This window comes from Phyllopteryx taeniolatus, chromosome 6, assembly GCF_024500385.1.
Source record: "Phyllopteryx taeniolatus isolate TA_2022b chromosome 6, UOR_Ptae_1.2, whole genome shotgun sequence".
In the NCBI taxonomy this organism is placed as follows: Eukaryota; Metazoa; Chordata; class Actinopteri; order Syngnathiformes; family Syngnathidae; genus Phyllopteryx; species Phyllopteryx taeniolatus.
Genome location: NC_084507.1, coordinates 6,503,126 through 6,527,227, shown reverse-complemented (window position 1 = coordinate 6,527,227; position 24,102 = coordinate 6,503,126). Strand labels below are relative to the sequence as shown.

Sequence of the window (24,102 nt, the reverse complement as noted above, 5' to 3'; positions counted from 1 at the left end):
AAGTATAAAAGTACAAAAAGAAGTAAAAAAGTAAAATATAAAGTACAAAGAATCACAAAGACTCATATGAAAGTATTTTTTGCATAACTTTAATTCTGACAAAAAGTGTCAGTGTTGCATTCAGGTGTTGTCTCATGTTAGCGTCTATTTGATACTGGAGTTACACAATCCAATTATAGAATCAACAGAACACAAAAAACATTTAAACTCTATACAAACATTTGAACCTCTGTAAGCTTTAGATACAGATCTAGATTTTGTCAAAACACCTTAACTATGCATCTTAGTATTGTCAAAAATGATACAAAATAAACATTGTTTTGAATTTCTAATAAAACAAGGAATACTGCAAAAATAGTTTGCCGAACAGCATATATTAGTTCAGAAAGCAATCACATTTCTAACTAACATTTTTAGCCATAGAATAAGAGCTATGAAGCCATTTTAAAAGAAGCAGAAATGTCACGCTGGATATACTCTATGATGCGTTGTTAATTTATTCTATAAAAACACTATTATTCTCTTTAAATTTATAGCAATGCTTTGTTTTCTATAGGAAGACCCTTTAGACATGGTTGCCTAGAAACAAAATGATTAGTCAAGGTAAGGCTTGATTTATCCACATGGGAGGAAAAATAAATAAATTAGAATTTCTTTGTTATGAAAATTATTTTTCTCCTGAAAGAAATGAATTTATAAAATATGATGGTACTGTTGATACTTATGTTGAATATGTCAAATAATGAAGCTCTTAAGAGACAGATATGGCCAATCAAAATTTGCGGCTATAGCCAGTTGAGGAAGATGTGAAGGAAGACGATGAGTAGTTGATGCTGAAGCCAGAGCCTGCATCGATACTGCCCCTCCTGGATCCTGATCGGGAACCTGTCCTTGAACCCGTCCGTGAACCATAAGCAGATCCAGAGCCACTCACAGTGTAGGGACTATAGAGGCCTTTGCTGGACTGTGAGGAGGCCTCCAGAAGCCTAAGGCTAGATCCTTCCTCTACCATGCTTCTATCCATAGCATCTCTGAAAGAGATTTTGAGTTTTGTTTTTGGACAAGTTAGGTATCTCGAATAGGAACTGACGTCTCTTAGTTTCTGGGCTGTGCGGGCATCGATTGTGCCCTTTTTGATTGATTCATCCAGTGAGACTCTTCCCTCAACATCAGGTTCAACAAGTCCACCTGTCAGATATTGTACCTCAAGGAATCGTTGACCAGCTTCATAATACAACCAGCCCTTCTTGAGAGCTTGGGAGGCAGACATCCTTTCTTTAGTTCTGGGGTCTTCAAATCCACTGAATGCTTTTTGAGCCATATTAAGACGATCAACCATGACTTTGTCAAGAAGCCCTTTTTCTGCAGCATTGGTGACTGAAAATCTCTCCCCACTTGAAGGGTCAATTATTCCCCCAGTACAGGCTTGGGCTTCCAACAATCTTTGGCCAGTGATATTGTCTACCAAGTTTCTACGAACGGCCTCAGTGATCGATACCTTCTCCAATGTGTCTATGTCCAGGATTCCAGCTATAGGGCCAGTCTCCTCTGTTGGATCATTCCATATGACTGCAGGTGGTTTTATGGAAGGTATTGGGCTCATTGGAGAGGAGAAATCAGAACAAGTGGTGGAACCAAAGGAAGATGAACGAGACCGGAAGCCTCCCATGTTTCCGGAAAGCATGTCGGCAAACTCTGTGATGGACAGGTTTCCAGATCGATATGTTTCAAGAGCATTGTGGTCAATGAGGCCACGTGCAAGAGCATCATCAACATCATACTGCCTCCCTGACTTCCTGTCAATAATAATTGATTTGACAGTACCATCAGAGGATGTCATTGTGATTTCCTCCCATTCACACTCTTGTTCAGCGAGCTCCAAGTATGTCTGGTGGTCAATGAGTCCCTTCCTGTAGGCTTCATACACTGTCATTTCTTTGCCTGTCTCTGGGTCAACAATAACAACTCTTCGTTTACGGACTGATGATTTTGACGAAGTCTTTCTTTCTCGTTTCTTTTGTTTAAGGAGAAGGAGAACCAGGCCAGTGTCAGGATCAGTAATGCACCTTTCCATGAGTTGCAGGTAAGTTAGGTTCTCTTCAGTGTTGGGATCAAAGAAGCCTTTGGTGTCATCAGATGGGTCTGTCAGTATTTCATTCATTTCCTCATCAAAGAAGCCACGTTCATAGGCCATCTCAACTGGCAAACGGTGACTTTCCTCAGGGTCAATTATTCCACCGGTGGCTATCTGAGCCTCTAGGAGACGGATACCATGATCTTTTAGAATGAGTCCCTTTTTCATGGCCTGGAAGAGTGATATTGTCTTGCCTGAATATGGATCCCTATATCCTGTCACTGCACGCTCAGCAGAGAGAAGCTTGTCCTTGAATTCTGGTCCAACGATTCCCATTTTCACTGCTTCATTGACAGTCAGCTTGAGGTTTTTAATTGGGTCAATAACATACCCTGTGGCTGCCTGGGCCTCAAGAAGTTCGAAGGCTGTACCTGGCCTGATCATGTTCTTTTTCATGGCTTGGTAAATTGAAAGACGTTCCTTTGTGTTTTCTATGAATACACCTGCAATGCAGCTTGTTCCCTCAAGGTACTTTGATAACCTACTACTGACCTCCTCCACTGAAATAAGACCTTCATTCAGTTCAGTGACGGTTTCCTGGTCAATAATTTGCGAAAGGAGAAGTTCTTCCATTGTGATCTGTTTTCTAAGACCTTTGAACATCAATCTCTTGTCTCCCAGAGAGAGGAGACGCAATCCTCCCTCTAACTTGCATCTTTTAAGTAGCTGTGCATATGACAATTTCTCGTCAGTGACCGGGTCAATGAATCCTTTAACGCCATCTGTTAGTCTCTCATTGGTTTCCTTGTTGATATAACCTCTTTGCATCGCGATGTCTGTGGGTAGATGGAACTGGAATTCAGGATCAATAATTCCTCCAGTGGCAGATTGTGCCTCTAACATTTTCAGAGCATAATCCTCTTTAACAAGATCTTTTTTCATGGCCTGGAAAAGAGATATGACCTTTCCGCTGTATGGGTCCTTGTATCCCGTAATAGCTCTCTCAGCAGAAAGAAGTTTATCATGGATCTCAGGGCCTACAACACCCTTACGAACGGCTTCATCAACAGTAAGTGTCTCATTTTTTACTGGATCAACAATGAATCCTGTCGCTGCCTGTGCTTCTAAGAGGCTAAGGGCAATTTCAGGTTTAATAAATCCCCTGTTCATTGCTTGGTATATACTGATCTTTGAGCTTGAGTCAGTTTGGACCCCAGCAACACAGCCAGTGCCATATAAATAATGTTTCACATTACTCATCTCCATTATGTCACGTATATCTCTTTTCCCCTGTTTAAGAAGGTTGTATGTCTCCAAGTCAATGATGCGGGCATTGTGGAGCTCCTCAATAGTAACTTGTCTCCTCATTGTCTTACATGAAAGAGGATTCGCATTTCGGATTATCTCTCTCTGCTCCATGATTTCAATAATAATTATGATCATTCGCTCTTTAGTCATGTTTCCAGAACGATATTCATCCATAATCTTCTGCCTCTGCTGTTCTGGAATCAAATTTGCGTTCATGATGTCCCAGAGGTTCATGGTTTTATCAGCAACACCCTCAATTGGAATGTCAATTTGGGTATTAGTCAGGTCACTTTGTGTTTGCTCCTCTGTGAAGAGATATGTCTTCTCAACAACTGTAGGAGACTGAGGCTTTGAGAGTGGGAGGATGCACATGCCTGTATCTGGATCTCTTTTGCACTTCTCTTTAAGCTGTCTATATGTTACATTTTCATCAGTTTCTGGGTCTGTGAAAACCTTGTTATCGTCAGATGGCTGAGAGAGAGTGTTAGCCATTTCCTGACTGAAAATGTTCTTTTCGAATGCAATATCCATTGGGACACGAAGGCTGTTTACAGGGTCAATTATTCCTCCAGTGACCATTTGTGCCTCTAGGAATGGCATGGTTTGGTCTTTCAAAATGAGATCTTTTTGAATAGCTTCAAAGAGGCCTATTTTGTTGCCTGTAAATGGATCTTTGTACCCCGTGACAGCTTTTTCAGCAGAGAGCAACTTTTCATGTAGCTCTGGGCCGACAAGGCCTGATTTTACGGCTTCATCTACTGTCAAAAAATTTTTTTTCACAGGATCTACAATGAACCCAGTGGCAGCCTGGGCTTCCAGAAGAGAAATACCTGTGTTGTGTCTGATGAGGTTTTTTTTCATAGCTTGATAAATGCTTAATTTCTCTTTTGTAGGCTCTAAGAAGATGCCAGAAACGCTATCTGAGCCCTGGAGGTATTTCGTCACATTGGGATTCTCACTGACTTTTTTAGGTGTTGTTTTGCCATGTTGAAGAAGATCGAATGTTGTTTTGTCAATTATTTTGGACTCATAAAGACAGCTTGCTGGAACGGGTGACCTGAGACCCTTGAAGCTTAGCTTCTCCTGTTTCTTTGCATCCTCTTCCTCTATAAATGTAATTATAATCTTTAGTATCTTTTCAATTTTTATGTTTCTAGATCTAAATTGTTTGAGCAGGTCAAGTCTTTGTGCCTCAGTTATATAGTCAGAGTGGAGCATTTCCCAAATGGTAATTTTTCTCCCCTTGAATGGTCCAGAATCAAGTTCAATAGTTTCCCGCGTCAAAGCCTCTTTTGTCTGAGCATCAGTAAGCGTTGGCTCTTCCTTTGCATTGATGCCTTCATCGGTGAGAAGCAGAAGCTGGAGACCAGTTTTCTCATCAGTTAAACATCTTTGGAAGAGCTGCGCGTATGTGGCCTTTTCTTTTAGGTTGGGGTCATAGAAACATTGTATTTCATCAGTTGGTTGGCTTAGAATCCGTTTAATTTCATCATCAAAATAATTTCGTTTGCAAGCAACATCATGGGGAACACGATGGCTCTTGACTGGATCAATGATACCACCAGTGGTCATTTGCGCATCCAGCAGTCGGATTCCTTGCTCTTTAGGAATTAGATCTTTTTTCATTGCTTGAAACAGAGACACGGTCTTGCCGGTATAGGGGTCTTTGTAACCTGTGACTGCTCTCTCTGCGCTTAGGAGCTTTTCATGCAGTTCAGGACCAACAACACCTGCTTTTACAGCTTCATCAACAGTGTACTTCTGATTTTCAACAGGGTCTACCACATAGCCTGTCCCTGCTTGGGCTTCAAGCATATTTAAGGCAAGTCCAGCTTTCAGTATGTCCTTTTTCATTGCCTTATAGAAGGACATTTTCTCCTTTGATGACTCCGTAACTATACCTGCAATGCAATTTGTACCCTTAAGAGCTTTGTGAACAGGTTCCATTTCAGATACCTCTTTGACAGTCTTATTACCCTTTTGCAATTTGTTGTACAGGTCCTTATCAATAATTTTGGATTCAAGGAGGTCAGAGGCAGGAACCAGTGCTCGAAGACCACTGAAGTTAATTTCATTTTTCTTCTCTTTCTCTTCTGCCACAGTGATTACAATCCTAATTATTTTTTCTATTGTGATCTTGCCTGTCTTGTACTGACGGAGAAGGTCTTTCTTTTGGTCTTCAGTGAAGTACTCAGAATTTATTATTTCCCAAATGGTGACAGTCTTTCCCTTGAATCTTCCAAATGGTACAGACACAGTTGTTTTGCTGAACATATCCTTGGTCTCTTCCTCTGTGTATATACTGGAGCACTGTGCAGCTTTATCTGTGATTGACAAAAGAAGTAGGCCAGTTTCAGGGTCAGGGGAACATCTCATCATTAATTCAGAATATGTCAAGGGTTCCTGGGTGCTGGGATCAAAGTAACCCTTTGTATCATCTGAGGGGTTTTCCAAGGTGTTGTTCATTTCCATATCATATAGTCCCTGTTTGTAAGCCACTTCATTAGGTACACGATGACTATTTACAGGATCAATGATGCCCCCTGTTGCAATCTGAGCCTCAAGTACTCTAATAGCATGATCATGTTCTATCAGAGCCTTCTTCATAGATTCAAAGACAGATATTTTGCCACCTGTGTATGGATCTTTGTAACCAATAACAGCCCTTTCAGCTAAAAGCATTTTATTATGCAGTTCTGGGCCAATCAAGCCTTCCTTGACAGCCTCATTAACAGAAAGCTTCTTATTTTTAATGGGATCTAGCATGTAACCAGTTGCTGCCTGGGCCTCAAGAAGTATCATGGCAGTGCCTGGGGTAATCTTCTTCTCTTGGGATGCTTGGTAGATAGATATCACTTTATTAGATGGTGTCAAAATACCAGCAATGCTGTTCTTTCCTTTGAGAATGGTTTTGAGATTTTCAGCCTCGCCAAGCTCCTGAACTGTAGTTTTACCATTTTTAAGCTTATCAAAATCTTTCTTTGGTATAAGACCTAACTCGTGAAGTCTACTCGCTGGGACTTTTTCACGAATACCATCAAAAGCTAAGGGATCTGCTTTCTTCCCCACACTGTCTAGTGTGTCACAGGTATTTTGTCCATTGAGAACATTGTCAGCCATAGTGACTGGAACCTTGACAGTCTGAACACTGTCTTTGTTTGCTGTCTCCATCTGCTGCAGCTTCTCCCGCAGTTTCTGGTTCTCTTCTTCCAGGAGTCTTTCTTGTTCTAGTCTCTTCTTTTCCAGTTCCTGCATTTCTTTTTGCTTGTTTAGCATCTCCTTTTCAGCCTCTTTCTGTTTATAAAGAGCTGCATCCATTGTAGCCTGCAATTTCTTCTTCTCTTCCTCCATCTGTAGTCTTTGTCGTTCCTGTTCATCTTTCAGAGCTTGTGCCTTTCTGACTTCCTCTTCAAATTGGCTCTCTAATCTCTTTTTCTCATCTTCAATGAGCTTCTCCTTCTTCAACAGCATTTCTTTTTCTGTAAGGAATGTTTGCTGGAGCATTGTCTTCTCTTGCTCAATTTGTTTCTGCTGTGCATCAGCCATCTGGCAGAACATAAGGAAAAAAAACAAGTAAGTACAAGTTTGTGAAGTACTGCATATATATTCTTCACACCAGTCTTTGTGTCACACTACACCACACCATACACCATACAGTGCAATCTGCTTATACATGATACATTATTCTATATATAATTATGTGGATTGATTTCTGTTTTGTTTGTCTATTTCGTTGTGATAAATGAAATTGGGGAGTTTATCAAGATACTTCATTTGGAACTGAAAAAAAAACTACATATCTATATACCAGTCTACATAACTGAATATCCCATTTAACCTGCTATGAAGTAAGTTTTTATTTGGAGCCAATAAAGAAGTGTTTTTTGTTTTTTTTTTCCATATACGATCCAGTTAATTTTCTTAATTGGATGATTTAATAAATAATTTGAGCTATGTTTATATCAAAGAAAAAATCTTAATGCAGCTGTCAAGATGTCACTATACATAAACAGCAAAACAATAATTTGTTTTTTTGTATTACTAAGAACGTAGTTTCATCTTATTGCATTATCTAAAGTATATCAGTGGTCACCCACAGGCTCCAGGTCGCCTCCGAGAAACACATGATTAGCCCGCTGGCATCTTCTAAAAATAGCCCAGTCAGTTTTAGTGGCTAGTGAAAATGGAACATTGTGATTTCCAAAGAACGTTGTAGAAGTGATCATTCAAAAATGTAAACACTTGCAGAGATTCATAGAAATAAATTTGTGCATATTGATATTCATATTTCCTACTTTGTTTAAACATTCTTGATAATTATTGTGGAAAATCATTGTCTTCACATAGATGATTATCAATATTTGCTAATAATAACATATAATTAAAGATATTTTGAGCCATTTGGTTATTTCTGAAGTGTTTATCAATGTGGTAGCCCTTTGCATTCATCAGTACCAAAGTAGCAGCTCTCATTCTCAAAAAGGTTGGCGATCCCTGATCTATATTATTGCATTAACTATAAGGATTATCTACTAAAATGAAAATGAAGTTGTTACTGCAGAATTGATACATTATTATACATCACATTCTAGGTTAGTTACCCTCGAGGAGATAATGACTGTCCCTAATTAGGATTTACTGTGTGATTTATTGTTTTTTATAAACAAATTATGATGTGTTCCCTTGAAACATTCAATGGCATGAAGCATTCAGGGTGGGATGTGCATAAGCACAGTGCACTGCAAAAAATAAAATTAAAGTGAAACTAAAAATCATAGATGCATGGTTAGTACAATCAAACAAAAGTGATAGAAGAAACTGGAAGAAAGAATTGGGTTAGTTTTCAGAGAAGCGTTAACAATGGCATAAACTTCTTTGTTATGCCATTTTTGCTTTTTACACAATACCTCTTTAGACACATTTTGAAGTTCTTCAGCCTCTTTTTTCAGTCTAGCCTTCTCGTTCTCGAGCTCTGCAATAGCTTTGCGTAAATCGCTGGCTTCTTTGCTGGTATTTAGTCTCTCAACCTCCAGTTTTTCAACAACAGTCATTTTTTCTTTGCTGGCAATTTCAGTTTGATGAAGACGGGATGCAATTGTATTAGCTTGTTTCTTGAATTTTTTTGCCTCTTCTTCTGCTTTGGCCTGGGCTACACTGAGCTGAGAAACCTGGAGTTTAAGTTTTTCTGCCTCTGCTATGATCTCCAATTGCCTTTTTCTTTCTGCTTCAAGTGATTTCTGGTATTCCTCAGTTTCCTCTTCCAGCCGCTGTTGCATGAGTTGTTTATCTTCAAGCAGCTTTTGTGCTTGCTCTTGAGCCAAGTCCTTTTGCCTTTGGAGCATCTCTGCCTCAGCTCTAAATTTAGATGCTTCCTGAATGGCCTGCATCTTCTCTTTGAGCATTTTGTCTGCAAGAGCTCGTTGCTGATTCAGGTCTTCTTCAGCAATCTGTCTCAAACGAGCTGCCTCTTGGGCTTCTACACTAAGTCTTGCAGCATCTTCAGCAAGTTTTTTCATGTTTTCAGCTTCGTCTGCAAGGAACCTTTGAGTGTTGTCTTTGTCTTTCTTGATGAGGCGCTGATTTTCCTCCTCAATTTTCATTTTAAGCTTGAGCAGCTCTTCCATCTGAACTTTTACTTTCAACAGTTCATCTTCAACCTGGGCCCTTTGTTTGACAGCATCATCAACTTCATCCTTTAATCGCTGCAGCTCTGCATCAAGGAGAGACTTTTGATTATCAGTCTCATTAAGCTTAAGTTTAACCTTTGTGAGCTCTTGTTCTACCACGAATTTCTGTTTTAATGTTTGCTCTGCCAGTTTTTTGTGCTTTGCCATTTCAGCATCCGCTTGTTGCTTCTGCTTCAGTGCTGCAGCTTCAGCCTGAGCAAGTTTAGCAGCTTCAAATTCAGCCTCCTTCCTAAGCCTCTCGGCATCCTCCTGGGCTTTGGCTTGTTTTGTGGCTTCTAACTCAGCAGCCACCTTCTGTCGCTCTGCTTCCTCCGCTTGCTGACGGAGGAGTGCTGCTTCCCTTTCTGCTGTCTCCTTTGCAGCCTCAGCTGCTCGGGCAAGCATTTTGGCTTTCTCATACTCTTCCTTAAGCTTCTTCTGCATGATGCTGTCCTCCTTCTGTTGAGCGAGAACACTTTGTGCTTGCTGTTCAGCTGCATTGCATTTCAGGGCTGCTTGTTGGGCTGCCACAACCTGTTTTTCTGCTTCTTTATCAGCCTCTTCTTTCTGTTTCCTGGCTTCTTCTGCCTTCTTTTTCAGACGCTCAAGTTCTTCCTGGGCTGCCTTGCGTTGTCGAGCTGCCTCTTCCTCTGCAGCAGTGATCTTCTTAACTTTATCCTCTGCTTCCCTCCTCTTTCTCTCCTCCTCAAGGGCAAGCTTTCTTAGTTTTTCAGCTTCCTCCTCTGCTCGAAGCCTGCTTTGTTGAGTTTCCTCTGCAATATTTTTCAGCTTGTTGAGCTCGAGTTCCAGATCTAGTTTTCCAGATGATGCTTTCTCAAAGTTCAGCTTGAGGATTCTGATCTCTTCTTCGACAACTCGTCTATGTTTGAGTGTGTCATCCACTATAGCCTTTTGCCTATCCATTTCAGCTTCAGATGATTTTTTCAGTTGTATTATCTTTTCCTCAATTGCTTGCTTGTGTTGATTGGCTTGGTCTTCTAGTGCTTTCCTCTGGTAAGCCTCATCTTCAGCTTGTCTACGTAGTCTTTCATTTTCTGCTTCTTTTTCTTTGAGAGCAATTTCAGCCTCTGTTTTCAAACGGGTGGCATCGCTGATGGCTGCTAGCTTCTCTTTGAGAATCCTCTCAGCTTCTGCTCTCTGACGAGCTGCCTCTTCCTCAGCAACTTGCCTTTGATGCTTAGCTTCCTCCGCAATGGTTCTTAGCTTGCCTGCCTCTTCAGCCAAGTCCCTCATTTTGGCGGCCTCTACCTCAAGAAGTTGTTTGCTCTTCTCTGTGTTTGACATGGTCTCCTTTTCTGCCTTTGACTTAAGTTGAAGGAGGACATCCATTTCACTCCTTACTTTGGCTAGTTCATCCTCGAGCTGTTTCCTTTGTTGTTGAGCTGCAATTACCTCATTCTTCAGACGGTAAAGCTCATCTTCTAGCAGGGATCGTTGTTGTTCTGCATTGTCAAAATCTGCCCTGAGACGAATCAACTCCTGTTCTGCAGTGAGCTTCTGTTGTGCTGTACTCTCGGCCATCTTCCTCTGCCTTTCAAGCTCTTTCTCAGCCATGTCTCTCTGCTTCAAGGCTGATTCTTCAGCTTTGGCTCGTTTTTTAGCCTCACGCTCTGCCTCATCCTTTTGTTTTTCAGCTTCTTCTTGTGCAAGATTCTTTTTGTGGGCTTCTTCCTCAGCCTGGAGCCTAAGACGGAGGGCCTCATTAGCTTTTTGTCTCCATTTCTCAAGCTCCTTTTCTGCCTCTTCCCTAGCCAAATCCGCATCTTCGTGTTGTTTCTTGAGGCGTGAAGCTTCTTGTTGCAGTTGAAGGACAGCACCATGCTCTTGTTTGAGAGATTCTTCCAACTTTGAAGTCTTTTCCACAAAGGACAAATGTTTGCTCTGGAGCTCAATGGCGGCACTCTTCTGTGCTGCCTCATGAGCAAACTTGATTTGTCGTTCCTTTTCAATTTCTGCTTGCTTCACTTGCCTTTCTGCCTCCTCTGCCTGCATTTTGAGCATATCAAGGTCATCCAGGGCTTTTTGCTTTTGCCTTGCTGCTTCCTTCTCTGCCTCAAATTTTAATTTGAGTTCCTCTTCTGCCATACGCTTTTTCTGGGTCTCTTCATGGACTTGTTTGCGTAGCTTTTCAGCTTCTTCCTGGGCAGCCTTCCTGAGTTTCTCAGCTTCAGCTGCTCTGTCACGAAGTTGCTTAAGCTCAGATTCAGCTGTAGTCTTTTGTTTTACTGTTGTCTCAAGTTGGATTCTTACAAGGCGTATTTCCTCTTCAATCTTGACTCTGCTTTGAAGAGCATCATCCACTTGTTGAGTTTTGCCTTTGATCTGTTGCTCTGAAAGGTTTTTTAGCTCACAGAGTTCCAGTTGGACATTTTGCTTTTGTTTTTCTGCATCTACAGCAGCAATTTCTCTCCTGCTAACTTCTTCCTGCATTTTGAGTTTCAACTCTTTTGCCTCTTTTTCTGCTTTGGCAATGGCCTTTGCATTTGCTTCTGCTAACTGCTTCTGTTTGTCTAACTCAGCCTGCATCTCTGCCATTTTTTTCTGTTCTTCTGCTTTGAGTTTCTTTGCAGCTTTCTGCATTAGTGGAAGCAAATGGTAAAGAAAAGATTATAATTAAGCATGACAAGTGAAAAGTAACACTTTACATTGACCAGCTCTTATCAGTGTGAGTTTAAAATTGTAATTACAATGGTAATCACAGCATAATCACACTGGAATAAGAGCAATGCAATGTACTGTATTACCAGTATAATGTTAAAAGTTAGCTAATAGAACATGTCAAAGATAAATGTCAGATGCAAAATAGATTTACATTCAAGTGAGGTTAAATTCATGATGCAATGAAATTAATTCATGACAAGGCAATTTAGGGAAGATAGATGATGATATCAGTTAATGGATGAAATGGACATATTTCATAGTAAGAAAATCACATTGCATGCAAGTATAAATGGACCTACTAGTCTGAATAATATTTGAATTTTTTTTTTTTTTTTTTACATTAAACTAGTATTACAATCCTACATTGAGCAATTATATTGAGCAGTGAGGTTGTACACATTAAATTTAATGTAGTTTAAATTATGTATCTACCACACCAAATCATATATAGTCTCTTTTCAGTACATATTTATCCGTTTGTTGGTACTTCTAATTTTAAAAATTAGGGTTCTTTAAATCACTATACACCACACAATGAAATTAAATGAAGGAAAGGCAAAGTCAAAGAGAAACAGTCCAGAAAATTCCATTGTTAGTTGGGACACCAAGTAAAAGCATAAAGTTCCCTCTACTTAAATATAGGACTGACTTATTGTTGTTCCTTGAATAAGTAAGCTTCACAGTGCTGCTATATTAAGTACAGTATATGTACTTTAAGTCTTGGAGGTTTTTCACATTTGTCTATTGACATAGCTCTGTGAGGTCTCCTTAATAATACTTAAAAGTTTAAGATACATGCAAGCAGGAGTCTTACTATAACTAAAATAAATTACTACATATTATCACCATTAAGGATTGCAGTCACCAAAGATGCAGAATTGTTGTAATGTATAGTGAAAAATGCAAGAAAACCAATTAAAATACATGTTAAAGAACCTTCACCATTAAACATTTACCTCTTTAATGCTCAAACAAGTTCAAGCATTCATCAGGGCAAACCACTGGCAAGCAGTTAAGAGAAGCAAACAAACAAATCATTAGGGTAAGGAAAGAATGAATTCCCAAATGTGTCACTTTGAGAAAAAAAGATGTATAGATTTCAACTTTAAAAAGTGACCAGAGTTTAAAAAAAGAACAATAAAATAAAAATAAAACTGCAGTGAAAGAAAGAACCCTTGTCCAATGGAACACTAAATCGACAGGAAGACATTGTAAACTTAAAAAAATAAAGATGCCTGTGTATATTGTCATTCATCCAGGTCATTTCATTCTCAGGACTTTGAATTCATCCCAACAGTTCTGTTGGTCTAAGAAGACGTTTTTCCTTTCATCCGAGCAGGCTCCATCAGTACATGCAACATGGCTTAGTTAGGCCAGTGTTTGTGTGGAAAACTATTTCTGCTCCAACTTTGAGGCACGCCCCAAACCACGTATGGTATTATTCTTTTGAAATGCAAAAAAGGGGAGAACCATTAAGCTGCCTGGCAGAGAGGCCATTGTTAGTCCACAAGAGTTGCTGGGTAAGGGGGTTTTCACCATGGCTAGTGCGTCCTAACAAAGCCTTGTTGCATGAAATGATGAAGCCTGCCCAAAGGAGAGTTGAAAATCTTCTAAGACAAACATAATAGTCCAATTGTGATTGATTCAATGTCTTGTGAAATAACATAAATTAAAATTTAAAAAAAACAACAAAAAAAAACTACTTCACCCATTTAAATTTGGACCCCCTTATAATTTAATCTTGTTTGACTTGTCCTAGACTAAAAAATAGCAGTGTTCTTTCTATCAAATATACTGTATCTGTGATATCTCTGTGTGTGCATATCTGTGTATGTTTTTGCAGCAACAATATAAAAACACTCACACATACATACAGTATGTGTGCATTCATGAGTGTGATGATGGGAGGATAAAACTGTTGCTTGTTTGGTTGATTAGTTTGTTGGTTAAGATCTTGTTAGACTTTAGTTTGTTTGGGATTCCCAGCCAGGAGCCACGCACCTCCTCATTCTCCAGGCGTTGCTGTGCATCAGTGATGAACTTGATGTACTGACTGGTCAGAGTCATCAGTTCACTGTAACGGGTCCTTAGTGTTACATACTGGTATGGAAGAAGAGAAAATCGTTGAATAACGATGAATAAGTGGTCCTGTAATATATTCATCACATGGATTTGAAGAAACATACCTCCTGAATGATGTTATCAGATGCAGAATCCAGTTTTGTTTTCTTTAAAGGAGAAGCAAGAGGTTCGACTTGAGCTTTATAGGCAACCAACTGGAGTTCATAGTCCTTTTGGGGAAGAAAAAAATATATACTGTAGATAAGTAAATGAATAGGCATTTATAAAAAAATTCTACCTTTATTATTATTATTATTATTATCTCAACAAGCTCGAAAAACAAAAATGTGCAGATCAATTAGAATGGGTACGCTATTTCTTTTTTCAGTCCCAACAACCATCCATCAATCCATTTTCTTTAACAATTTATTTTTCTTATCATTCATCACATCATTCACCCTTGAGGACGTACATGCTGCGAGAACTAAGACAAGAGCATGTAAAATCCTCTTGGACCCTCCACATCCTGGTCACCACCTCTTCCAGCTCCTTTGAGTACGGTAGGCGCTATCGATCAATGCAAACTAAAACAAGCAGACATTCCAACAGCTTCTTCCCTCTTAAACGTCTTAAACAGTTAACTTACAATTCCACTGTAACATGCAGCCAATTTTATCTTGAGACTGTTGTCACAGCTCTGTCGGGCCAATTATACACTACTCTTGCATATCTGTTGTTGACCAATACTGGCCACTCGTGCTTGAGAAGTATCTGCACCATTTGCACAATTGACACTGTCCCAGATTATCGCATTACTAGTCACTTTAAACTTAATACATTTCTTGAAGTCTCCGCACCATTTGACCAATGGTCACTGCACCAGACTATTGTTCCATGAGTCATTTCAAACTGCTCTAATTGCTTGAGGACTCGGCATCATTTTGCAAAATTGTCAAAAAATAAAATAAAATAAAATAATAATAATAATAAATTTTGTACCGGCATTACCACATTACTGGTAACATTTTATTGCTGAGTCCCTCTGTTTTTATGTCTCAAAAGTATTCTCTGTCAATTCACTGTCTGTTGGCGTAGTTGAGGAGCTCCAAGTACCGGAGTAAAATTCCTCGTGTGTTTTTGACATACTTGGCAAATAAAGATGATTCTGATTATTAGGATAAGCTGGATCCTATCACAGCTGACTTTGGGCAAGAAGAGACCCTGGACTGGTCGCCAGCCAACCGCAGGGCACATATAGACAACTAAGGGCACATTCACACAAATGGATCATTTAGAGACTTCAATTAACCTAACATGCATATTTTGGGGGAATTTCGAACGTGGGAGGAAGATGGAGATGGATCAGAAGATGACCCACACGTACACAGGGAGAATATATGAAAATGCCACACAGGAAGGCCGGAGCTGAGATTCAAACTCCAAACCTCAGACCTGTGAGGCCGACGTGCTAACCAATAGGTCACCGTGTTGCCCTAGTCCAAACATTTACAACAAAATATATTGACCTTTTTCAACAAGAAGGTCAAAATCAAGATGCCAGAAAAACATAAGATGTAAAAGCGATGCCATGGCACCCAAAGAAATGCATTAAGCGTCCAATCAGATTGTTCTTATGCCATCCATATCTAGCTCATAGCTCATAGGAGCCATATATTAACTGTTGTGATACGCTGTGACGTGTCAACCAGCATTAACTCTGCCTTAAGTCAGTGTTTTCGCTAGCATTTCAGCTTGGCGGCAGCATCTCAAAGAAAGAGAACTGCAATTTTTATTCTATAATACTGCTGTTGTCTAATGCTCACCTTGATTGTGTCAATGTATGCTTTAGCATATTTCTGACACTCATCGACTTTGCCTTTGTTCTTCTCAATTTCCTCCAGTAATTTCTGTTTTGGAAAGCAGGATAAAAAATGAAGTTGAACGTATTCATTTTATGTGGAGAAATTTTGGCTCCTGGTAAAATCAAAGTACATTACTGACCTTTTCCAGGGCCAGTTGCTCTTTCAGAGTTTTGCTGTCAGTGATGGGTTCGGTCTGAATCTTTTCTTGCCTTTGCTTGGCATCTGCTATCCAAGTGATCAGCCAATCATAACTGTCACGGTAGTAGCCTAGCTGCCGGCCGAGCTGCTCCAGCTCTCTCTGGCGAAGGTCAATCTGGGTGAACACTGCCTTCCACCGGTCCTGAACGCTGGACTGGAGCTGCCTGTAGTGGTCCAGCTCAGCATCGCGCTCACTGTGCACACGACTGATCTTGTCACTCACAGCAGCGGCTTTCATTAGTTCGTCTTCGAGGGAATCAAACACTGGCTGTTCAGCCTCGGCCTCAGCTCGCATTTTCTGCATGTTTAAAACCAAAAAGAAAGAGACAGAGCTATAAGTAATGAACACAAAATAAAAAAAGATTAGGCTAGAGTATCAGAATGAATACTATCAAAATAGCTGTGTAAAGAGATGCATTGGGCAGTTGTCATATTTGTTGTGTACCTGCAATTAAAAAATATGCAATCTTTAATGACGCTTCCTTGCATATCCTGGTTACCTTAAGCTTTGTACGGTATGTCTCAACGGCTTGGACGTCACTGGGCACACTGTGGACTTCACACAGGCAGTCCTCATATTGCTTGAGTACACCCTCAGCCCCCTGACTGTTACGAATGACCATTTCCACATTCTTGAGCCTGGTGCAAGAGACAATAAGTCAGTTGAAAGCAAAACACTGTTATTTCTCTTAATATTGTGTAGAATCTTTTGAGGGTCTCACTTCTCAAGATAAATGGAGGACAGCATGTGAGTGTGATCCATCTTCTGCACGGTAAGGTCTAGCTCAGAACGCAGCACAGGGGTAGAAGTAGACTCCTGTGGGGACTTAAAGAGTTCTTGTGCCCTCACAGACACCTTATCAAGGTCCTTTTTGAGGCCTTCAAGCTCTGCCTGGACTTTCTGTTAACAAACAGCCAAAGGTATTGGTTAAGAAATAACGCCGACCGATCGTGGCTAGGGAAAGCGATCGGAGCCGCATGGTCGACTTCTTCGATCGAAAACGCCGCTGGCTTGGTTGCGGCGGGCGTTCACGCACGTGGTGGCACCCGGAGGTGCCCGAGGACAAAAAGGGAATAAAAGAAGGGGGAGGGGTGGCCAGAGGCCACCCAGCTGGCAAGCTGCCAATACAGGTACGAGGAAAAGGACAAAGAAGCCTCAATTCAACTCAGCTAAACTCTACTCCGAGAAAGGTGAGAGTTTAGAATTAAATACCGCACGGGCGAGGCGTAGGAAGAGGGAGTGCTGACTTGGAGAAGAACACGCCCACCAGCCTGAATCTTGTCTGCAAATTGGAGTAAATGGATTTTTTAATAATATTAGTCTAAAACACTCCCAACGTTGTACTCTCATGCATAGAATCATTGTTTAAAATTTGGTCGTGGCAGATGGGTTGCTTATTGTTCAATACAACATTTTGTACTGTTTGATTTCAAATCATGAACAGCTTTCAAAATCTTGCGGAGGACCTGTCAAAGTGAGAATGGGGACACAGACACCAAGGCAAACATTTGGAATATTTCCACACAGTTTGCAAAATATAAAAACGGACATTTTATCTTCCGTTAACAAACATCAAAGGCACGTCCACCAGTTCTGCTTGCAGTTCCTCTCAACGCCAGTGGGTGGCGCCTCACGCGCATGTGTGAATATTAACCACATAGTCTTCCCCAACCGTTTGGTCTGGGAAGGGGTCTGTGAAGACAGGAATCAAGATTTGACGGGAAGCTGCTAATTAGGTTAAGGTCCACTTGACGTACACCAGGCCCTGTCCTAGTCGCCGTCTCACAGCAGGGCAGCGTGGAGGAGTGGGGTTTCTCAGGTGGTCGCGAGTCTCTGTGGCGCCTCAATGTCCGCTACACTGTTGTGGACAGTTTTCATCATTTTTTGCCGTGACATTCTTTCGTGGAGAGTATCGGTGCTTGTTGGTGCGCCTTCACCGACACCATGTTTACAACAGGTTAATTTTTAATTTGGGGAGAATATCGGCGCTATTGGACTTTTGCCGCTTGTCTACGATGCTACAACCACGAGGAGCTTCAACCGCGAGGAGCTTTGCCCACCAACATGGAGTAGAATGCATCCCAGAGTACATATTAAGAGGGACAAGAGCCGGTGCTAAAATGTAAAGTAAAGCGAAAGACATGACTACGGTAAATGGTACAGGAGAATTAATTCTATATCTGTGTTACTCACCAATGGATGAACTACCGGCTGTTAGAAAACTGGAGTTGTTTGATCGCAAACATAGATGACATCATGCACACTGTGATCGTGAGATTACAGTAAAAATCCATCATCTCGGTGCCCTCATACTGGTCAATGTACACTTTAACCTTTCTCTTTGCTCTCATCTAATGACAGCTTCACACATGTGCAACAAGAGGGAATAAACCTTTACACCTCCTTTATGCTAAATGCCAATGTAAAGTGATCTTAGGTATATTTTAATTAGAAAATAATATTTTATGTAGATGTTTATGAGTGTGTTATTATCATTTAATTATTGTCGGTTATGGTTTGTGTGCAGCACTTTGTTACAGCTGCAGTTGTTGTGAAAGTGCTATGGAAATAAAGTTGAGTTGAGTTGAACATAGGAAAACATTTTATCACTATGGTTTCAACAGCAACGGCACAGAACAGAGGAGCGGACTTGACCTGGGAAATTTCCACCTCCGTTAAGTGTATTCTGCTATGCCGGAACCAGACTCACTTCTCGTCGCTGTACAAGTATTTTAGATGTGACAACAAACTCAATGTGAACAGTGTTGGCAATATCCCACTTTCCTGGGTCCTGTATGAAAGGTACCGGCAGATAAATGCTGCATCTATTTTTTAGGCTCTGATGTGCAAATTTTTGGGAACGAAGTGTGAAATAGACAAAAGAGTGTAGCATACCTGCTGGTTTACTGTCTTCTGAACACATTCTTTCAGAGGTTCCTTTTCCATTGGTTTGCGTATGCGAGCCACAGTCTGGCCTTCGCAGTCCTCAAGTTGCAGTCGCAGGTCCTTGAGCTCTGAGATGTAGTTCTTACACAGAGACTCGTTTTGTTGACCTATGAAGATTTTAATTATGTGTGAATAGAATGCAATCCAATGTGACAAAATAGCTCATTAACTCAAAATATTAACACATGCAATTCATGTTGACACCATACTGGATTCACTCACCTGTAATTAGGACAAATACCAACAGATAATAATAAAAATACCTTAATATATTGATACAACTCTTGGATCTCATTAGATTATGTAGGTGTACAAGCATACTACCTGTTTTATTTCAGTTCAGTGATGTGGCCCAGAATATGTGCTGTACTTTGATCAGACTTTCCTGTGGAACACACCATGCAGCCAATCGTCTACATCTACTCTCAAATAAACGTCTCCATGACTACTCTAAAGCTTGGAAGCGTGTGCACATAGTAGCTGCTGGTGTGCTCAACTTTACATCACTCACCTTCGAGCCTAACAACCTTTCGCCCTGGAATGTGAATTAAGAACATAACATGTTTCTCTATATATTACATTTGATATCATTTCTCCTTTCTGTTAAAGACAGATATGTCAAGATTTGTACCTTTCTCCATAGAGCGAAGCAGGCTGTCAAAGTGCTGGGTGGACTTGGTGTAGTCTCCCTCGACTTGCAGGCGGTCATCAGGGCCAAAGAGCTGAGAGTCCTGACTGTCACGTATGAAGTCCTGGAAGTGGATCTCCAGGTTCCTCATCATTTGTCTATATTCTTCTGGTTTCATTGACTTTAACTGGAAATAAAAGAGGAACATAGGGATAAGCAGGTGGAATTAAAATGTAAAACATTTTATATGAATTGGTAATTTTTCTATTACTTTATTATTACATTTGTATTTTTAGTCTTCCTCTTTTCCTTTCGACTTGTTCCGTTAGGTGTCGGCACAGCGTGTCATCCTTTTCTATCTCCTGCATCCTCCTCTCTCACACCAACTGCCCTCATGTCTTCCCTCACTATCTATCAAACTTCTCTTTGGTCTTCCTCTCACTATCTTGCTTGGCAGCTCCATCCTCACCATCCTTCTACCAATATACTCACTCTCTCTCCTCTGAACGTGCCTTCAAAGTCTGCTCTCTCTAACTTTGTCTCCAAAACATCTAAACTTGTCCGTCCCAATGATGATCTTATTTCTAATTTTATCCGACCTGGTCACTTCTAGAGAGAACCTCAACATCTTCATTTCCCCCACCTCCAGCTCTGCTTCCCGTTGTCTCTTCAGTGCCACTGTCTCTAATCCGTACATCATGGTTGGTCTCACCACTGTTTTATAAACTTTGACATTCATCCTAGCAGAGACTCTTCTGTCACATAACACACCTGACACCTTCCGCCACCCGTTCCAACCTGCTTGGACTCATTTCTTCACTTCCTCACCACACTCACTATTGCGCTGCCATGCATTGTTGACCCAAAGTATTTAAAGTCCTCCACCCTCGCTATCTCTTCTCCCTGTAGCCTTACTCTTCCCCCTCCACCCTTCTCATTCATGCATGTATATACTGTTTTACTTCAGCTAATCTTCATTGCTCTGCTTTCCAGTGCATGCCTCCACCTTCCTAACTGTTCCTCCACCTGCTCCCTGCTTTCACTGCAGATCACAATGTCATCTGCGAACATCATGGTCCACGGGGACTCCAGTCTAACCTCATTTGTCAGCCTATCCCTCACCACTGCAAACAGGAAAGGGCTCAGCGCTGATCCCTGATTCAGTCCCACCTTCACCTTAAATTCCTGTCACACCTACAGCACACCTCACCACTGTTCTGCTGCCCTCATACATGTCTTGTACTATTTTAACATACTTCTCTGCCACTCCAGACTTACGCATGCAGTACCAAAGTTCCTCTCTGTCATCGGCTTTCTCTATATTCACAAAGACACAATGAAGCTCCTTCTGACCTTCTCTGTACTTTTCCATCAACATCCTCAAGGCAAATACTCTTTCTAGGAATGAAACCATACTGTTGCTCGCAAATACTCACTTCTGTCCTGAGTCTAGCCTCCACTACTCTTTCCCATAACGTCATTGTGTGGCTCATCAACTTTATTCCTCTATAGTTCCCACAGCTCTGCACATCACCCCTGTTCTTAAAAATGGGCACCAGCACACTTTTCCTCCATTCCGCAGGCATCTTCTCAACCGCTAGAATTCTGTTAAACATGCTGGTCAAAAACTCCACAGCCACTTCTCCGAGATGCTTCCATACCTCCACAGGAATGTCATCAGGACCAACTGCCTTTCCATTTTTCGTCCTCTTTAATGCCTTTCTAACTTCCTCCTTACTAATCATTGCCACTTCCTTCACCTCTTCTACTCTTCCTTCTCTCATTTCCCTCAGGCATCAACTCCTCGAAGTATTCTTTCCATCTATCCAGCACACTACTGGCACCAGTCAACACATTTCCATCTCTATCCTTAATCACCAGAACCTGCTGCACATCCTTACCATCTCTATCCCTCTGTCTGGCCAACCTGTATAGATCTTTTTCTCCTTCTTTAGTGTCCAACCTGGCATACATGTCATCATATGCCTCTTGTTTAGCCTTTGCCACCTCTACCTTTGCCCTACGTCTCATCTCAATGTATTCCTTTCTCCTCTCCTCTGTCCTCTCAGTGTCCCACTTCCTCTTAGCTAACCTCTTTTCTTGTATGATGTCCTGTACTTTGAGGTACTACCACCATGTCTCCTTTTCTCTTTCTAATCATCATGTCAACCACATCCCGAGATTGTCCTGTCATAGTCCCAACATTCAAAGTCCCCACATTCAATTCTACACTCTGTGCTTTCCACCTCTCCTTCGTCTTCGACCCACAGTCACTGAATTTCCACCGCCGCCGTGCAGGTTAATGGGGCCGTGGGCAGACGTTGTCAACCCGGGCCACGGCCGATCCAGTATGGAGTTCTTTAGATGAACGCTCATATTTGTTTGGAAAGGTTTTAAGCTGGACGCCCTTCTTGACGCAACTCTCTGCATTTATCCGAGCTTTGGACCGGCCTACAGTTTGCACTGGCTTGTGCCCCCCATAGGGCATTATTTTTATTTTTATAGTATAACTAGGTAACCAAAATCTTGTACTGGATTTCATTATCAGATGAACCTTTTGAAGTGTACGGTAAGTGTCCATCAGCAGTAATTGTAATTCTATTGAACAACTGTATTTCAAATGAATTTTGGGTCACAGTTAATTTTTTTTTAAAAACAAACTACAACCTTAAGCCCCATACAAATCCTCTTACATGAATATACTAAAAATATCAGCAAAACCTTGTTCCCATACATTCATTTCATTTGAATGTAATTTTAAATTACACAATAAATAAAACATCCATCCATCCATCCATTTTCTGAACCGCTTATCCTCACAAGGGTCACGGGAGTGCTGGAGCCTATCCCAGCTATCATCGGGCAGGAGGCGGGGTACACCCTGAACTGGTTGCCAGCCAATCACAGGGCACATACAAACAAACAACCATCCGCACTCACGTTCACACCTATGATAAATAAAACAAAAAAGTAAAATAAAAGATCAGCTAGCAGGCATAACCCAAGATACATTTAATAAGAAATGTGTCAACACACACCATGGTAATGTTCCAGGAGCGAATCTGTGTAAAGTCCCTCATCAGGTACTGCCAAGATAGCAGACTCTTCATGTTGATATACAATGTCTGCCACATGGAAACGATCTGCTGATGACCTGTTTCCAGACTGGAAGTAGGAGATAAGGTACATACAGTATATTGTTAAATTATTACACATAGCCTCTCATGACATAATTAACATATCTAAACTTTTTTTTGTTTTTACTATTAGACATTAAGTTAAAGAAACTAGATGGAATCGTGAAATCTATCAGTTGTACTTTTTTGTATTTCTCACCTTGACACACTGTCCATAGCGTCCTTGTTTACTGGAGGAACCAGGAAGCAAACAGAAGGCACAGTTGCCTCATGTCCAGAGCGACTTAGAACCTTCCATTTGAAAGGCTGGGAGTTGTTGAGGAGTGCACACTCGTCTCCTTTATGAACAGTAATCTGTGAAAGAATACATGATTTAGTCCTACAGTGACTCTGTGTTTTGTTGTTCCATGTAATCATTTTGAAAATTCCAAGTAATCCACACCTCTTGTTGTTTGAAGTCGCAGACGGCCTGAATGGGCAGTTTGCCTTTGATGGACGTGGTGGGGTTACGTGGTTTCAGTTGGATGATGGAGCGAGCCCTTTTGTTAAGGCCATTCACAAGAATCTTGTATTCATTCAACTGTTCTCGCTCATCCTGTTAACGTAGAAGCCAACTAGATTATGACGAGGTGACTATAACTAGACTGTACACTAAACTATGTTTAAGCAATCATCCCTTACCACAGTATCCTGCAGCAGATCCTCCATGCGTGTGGCTGTGGTCGAACGATCACAATTGTATTTCTTGTTCATAGTCTCCTGCATTTTTTTCATCTTGTCTTGAGCCTCTTTTACATCAGCAAAGAACTGTAATGGAGAGCAAAATAAATATTCCACTCCATTAATCCATTACCCAGTCACACTAATCCTATTTTGCACCAAAATATGTTTTCTTGTTTAATAACAGATTATTATTATCTGTCAGTGATGCCATGGCTGCATAATTATATCTGATGGCCCTGTTGTCATCCTAATGTTGATTACAGACAACAGAAGGCATATTAACTCAGTATATGGGGATTGCAGTGGTATGCTGTAGTAAATTAATGTATTAAGATTTTTCTTCGGGAATTAAAATTGGTTGGCAGCATTTCTCACTTGTCTGAGTTTCCACAAGTGTGAGTGAGCACAGAATGTTATTGTAATTTAAAATGAAGTACAGTGGACCCCCGCATATTCGCGCTTCAGCACCCATGGATTCACTTATTCGTGAATTTCTTTTGAAATTTTGTCATTTTTCACTCCATTTTTTTGATTTTTTATTTTTTTTTCATTTTCATTTCATTGGGGGGTGAGGGGGTTACCAAACCCGAAAACACTAATTGTTGGTTTATCCCCACTTATTGAAGATTTTTTTTGCATTTGGGTTTTTGGATTTTCAATGCAATTATAATGGGCGTCAATTATCCGCAGGTTTTCGCGATTCGCGGTCCGGCCCCTATACACTGCCAATAGCGAGGGTCCACTGTTACATGCACCCTAAAGACAAACGATAGCATCGTTTAACCCTATATACAAGTTATATACAGAGGTGGGTAG

The 24,102-nt window shown here is 40.8% G+C and overlaps 1 protein-coding gene across 14 annotated transcripts in view; it reads right to left on the bottom strand.

Moving 5' to 3' along the window:
• Positions 1-73: 73 nt before the first annotated feature.
• LOC133479341 (plectin-like) overlaps positions 74-24,102 on the bottom strand; it is a 129,683-nt gene continuing 105,654 nt past the window's right edge. For 12 of the 14 annotated variants that reach the window (XM_061776172.1, XM_061776174.1, XM_061776177.1 and 9 more), the window contains 14 exons: positions 23,245-23,370; positions 23,006-23,158; positions 22,763-22,917; positions 22,465-22,591; positions 19,430-19,613; positions 18,748-18,905; positions 16,574-16,752; positions 16,352-16,490; positions 15,793-16,149; positions 15,615-15,698; positions 13,917-14,021; positions 13,732-13,830; positions 8,290-11,643; positions 74-6,928 (listed from right to left, as the gene is read on the bottom strand). In XM_061776172.1, the coding sequence (XP_061632156.1) occupies positions 773-6,928; positions 8,290-11,643; positions 13,732-13,830; positions 13,917-14,021; positions 15,615-15,698; positions 15,793-16,149; positions 16,352-16,490; positions 16,574-16,752; positions 18,748-18,905; positions 19,430-19,613; positions 22,465-22,591; positions 22,763-22,917; positions 23,006-23,158; positions 23,245-23,370 (11,376 nt within the window). In that variant the 3' untranslated portion in view covers positions 74-772. The remainder of the gene's footprint in view (positions 6,929-8,289; positions 11,644-13,731; positions 13,831-13,916; positions 14,022-15,614; positions 15,699-15,792; positions 16,150-16,351; positions 16,491-16,573; positions 16,753-18,747; positions 18,906-19,429; positions 19,614-22,464; positions 22,592-22,762; positions 22,918-23,005; positions 23,159-23,244; positions 23,371-24,102) is intronic. The other 2 variants (XM_061776182.1, XM_061776180.1) reach the window with 1 other exon arrangement.